Raw genomic sequence first — 2,210 nt, 5'->3', positions numbered from 1 at the left:
ATGGACTTCAGCGTCCTCCCCCCTCCCCCGCGATACCCCTCGCATGCCGGCGCCTATGGCGCAATGGGCGCTGGCATCGCTCCCATGATCGAGACGAACAACATCCTCTCCAACCCCGAGGGTCCGGAGTACCAATTCCTGGTCGGCGAGGGAACCTACGTCCTCAAGGAGGACCTCCACCTCGCGACGCCCCCGCCTCACCCCTCCGAAGCTCCCGTCGTGAACCCGAACCCGCTCGCCACGAACCCCCAGCCCGCCTCCGCCGGCACGAAGCTCTCCCTCATAAGCCTCGACATGCGCGCCGCGCCGCCCTTCTTCTACAAGGGCTCCTCCGCCACGACGCTCTCTCTGTCGGGCGACATCAAGGAACACCCCTTCGAGGACCGGTACTCGACCGACGCGAAGCTGAGCAGCGATGGCGGCGCCGGGACCTCCGTGAGCGACGGGCCGCAGACGTCGTTGCCCATGGTCTCGGCGCCGGCGTTCGGCGACGGCAACACGGCGCTTGCGCCTGCTAATACCAAGGATGCGGCCAAGAAGAAGGTGCCGAAGCCGAAGAACAACATGACCAAGAGCAATTCGTCTTTCATTTCTAGAGTAATCGTAAACGAGAGCTTGGCCAAGAAACTTCAGGAACGGCCGTCGGACGGAGTCTTTGCGTTCGCCAACATCAATCGCGCGTTCCAATGGCTGGACTTGTCATCGCCGACGAAGGTAAGAGATGCAGTATATGACAACCAGAAGTGACACTGACACGGAGAAGGCCGACTACTTGACCAAGATCCTGTTCACCAAGGCCCACTGTCTCTGCCACGACGTCAACTCGATCACGAAGAGCATCTCCCACATTGATGTCATCATGGGCTTCTCCACCGGCGAGATTATCTGGTGGGAGCCCGTTTCGCAGCGTTACACTCGTCTGAACAAGAACGTAGGTCGCGAGCTTCAGGACTCTCTCTACGGCCCGCAAGACTGACTTTCGCAGGGCATCATCAACAGCACGCCAGTTTCCGAAATCAGATGGATTCCCGGCTCTGAGAGCTTGTTTTTAGCGGCGCACATGGACGGAGCTCTGGTCGTGTACGACAAGGACAAGGAGGATGCGCAGTTCTCGCCAGAGGAAGAGCTGGCTGCTAATGGTACGACAAACGGCGAGAGCGAGTCGACGAACGGCGTCAACCACAACCTCAAAATCCAGATCAACAAATCGGTCCACTCCAAGAACCAAAAGACGAACCCGGTGGCATCCTGGAAACTGTCCAACCAGCGCATCAACGCCTTCGCCTTTAGCCCGGACAACCGGCATCTGGCCGTGGTCTCGGAGGACGGCTCGCTCCGTATCATCGACTACCTGAAGGAGGAGTATGTTTGGTACCCCCGCCCTCTGAGATTGTATTCACTGACGCGTAACAGAATGCTCGATCTCTACCATTCGTACTACGGCGGCTTCATCAGCGTCTGCTGGTCCCCGGACGGCAAGTACGTATTGACCGGCGGCCAAGACGACCTCATCTCCATCTGGTCCGTCGTGGACTCCTGCATCGTAGCGCGCTGCCAAGGCCACCAATCATGGGTCACATCCGTCGCCTTCGACCCGTGGCGGTGCGACGACCGAAACTATCGCTTCGGAAGCGTCGGCGAGGACTGCAGGTTGTGCCTGTGGGATTTCAACGTCGGCATGCTTCACCGACCCAAGGCGGTACGTGACTCTTGACTCGGTTGCTGGGTTCCGGAGAGAGAGCAAGAAAGAGACTGACGGCAATAGGCTTCCGTCCACCACCGGGGCTCCGTGTCATCACGGTTCGCCAATCCCCTGCAGAGACAAGAAACAGCGAACACAGCAGCGAGCCGGATTCGATCCAACTCGACCGTCTCGGGAGGTGCGGTTGACGAGGAGAGCGTTGTTCATCCGGTCGAACCAAGAGCGCGAATTCCCATGCTACCCCCTGTATCGGTGCGTTAAAAGCTTCTGTCATTATGTGAATTCCATGTGTTGACGTGTCCGTAGTCCAAAGCACTTGATACCCACCCTCTCTGCTGGCTTGAGTTCACCGAAGAAGCCATCATCACTAGCTGCAAGTCAGGTAAGTTGACCTCACGCCGGCAGGAAGAGTTACGGAGCCGTCATGCTGACCGGACCAAACACAGGACACATCCGGACGTGGAACAGGCCGACAGATGCCCCGGTGCCGACGGAGGGCGCACCTTAG

At 58.8% G+C, this 2,210-nt stretch overlaps 1 protein-coding gene across 1 annotated transcript; it reads left to right on the top strand.

Moving 5' to 3' along the window:
- CkaCkLH20_06173 (catabolite repression protein crec) lies at window positions 1-2,210 on the top strand (the record flags this gene model as incomplete). Its single annotated transcript, XM_038888890.1, has 7 exons — window positions 1-714; window positions 764-931; window positions 986-1,362; window positions 1,414-1,699; window positions 1,766-1,954; window positions 2,009-2,084; window positions 2,149-2,210. 7 exons carry the CDS (start codon window positions 1-3, stop codon window positions 2,208-2,210), a joined length of 1,872 nt encoding a protein of 623 aa, XP_038745691.1.

This window comes from Colletotrichum karsti (genome assembly GCF_011947395.1).
Source record: "Colletotrichum karsti strain CkLH20 chromosome Unknown Scaffold18, whole genome shotgun sequence".
Taxonomy (NCBI): Eukaryota; Fungi; Ascomycota; class Sordariomycetes; order Glomerellales; family Glomerellaceae; genus Colletotrichum; species Colletotrichum karsti.
Note: the sequence above shows the minus strand (reverse complement) of the source record. Positions and strands in the feature narration are given on the sequence as shown.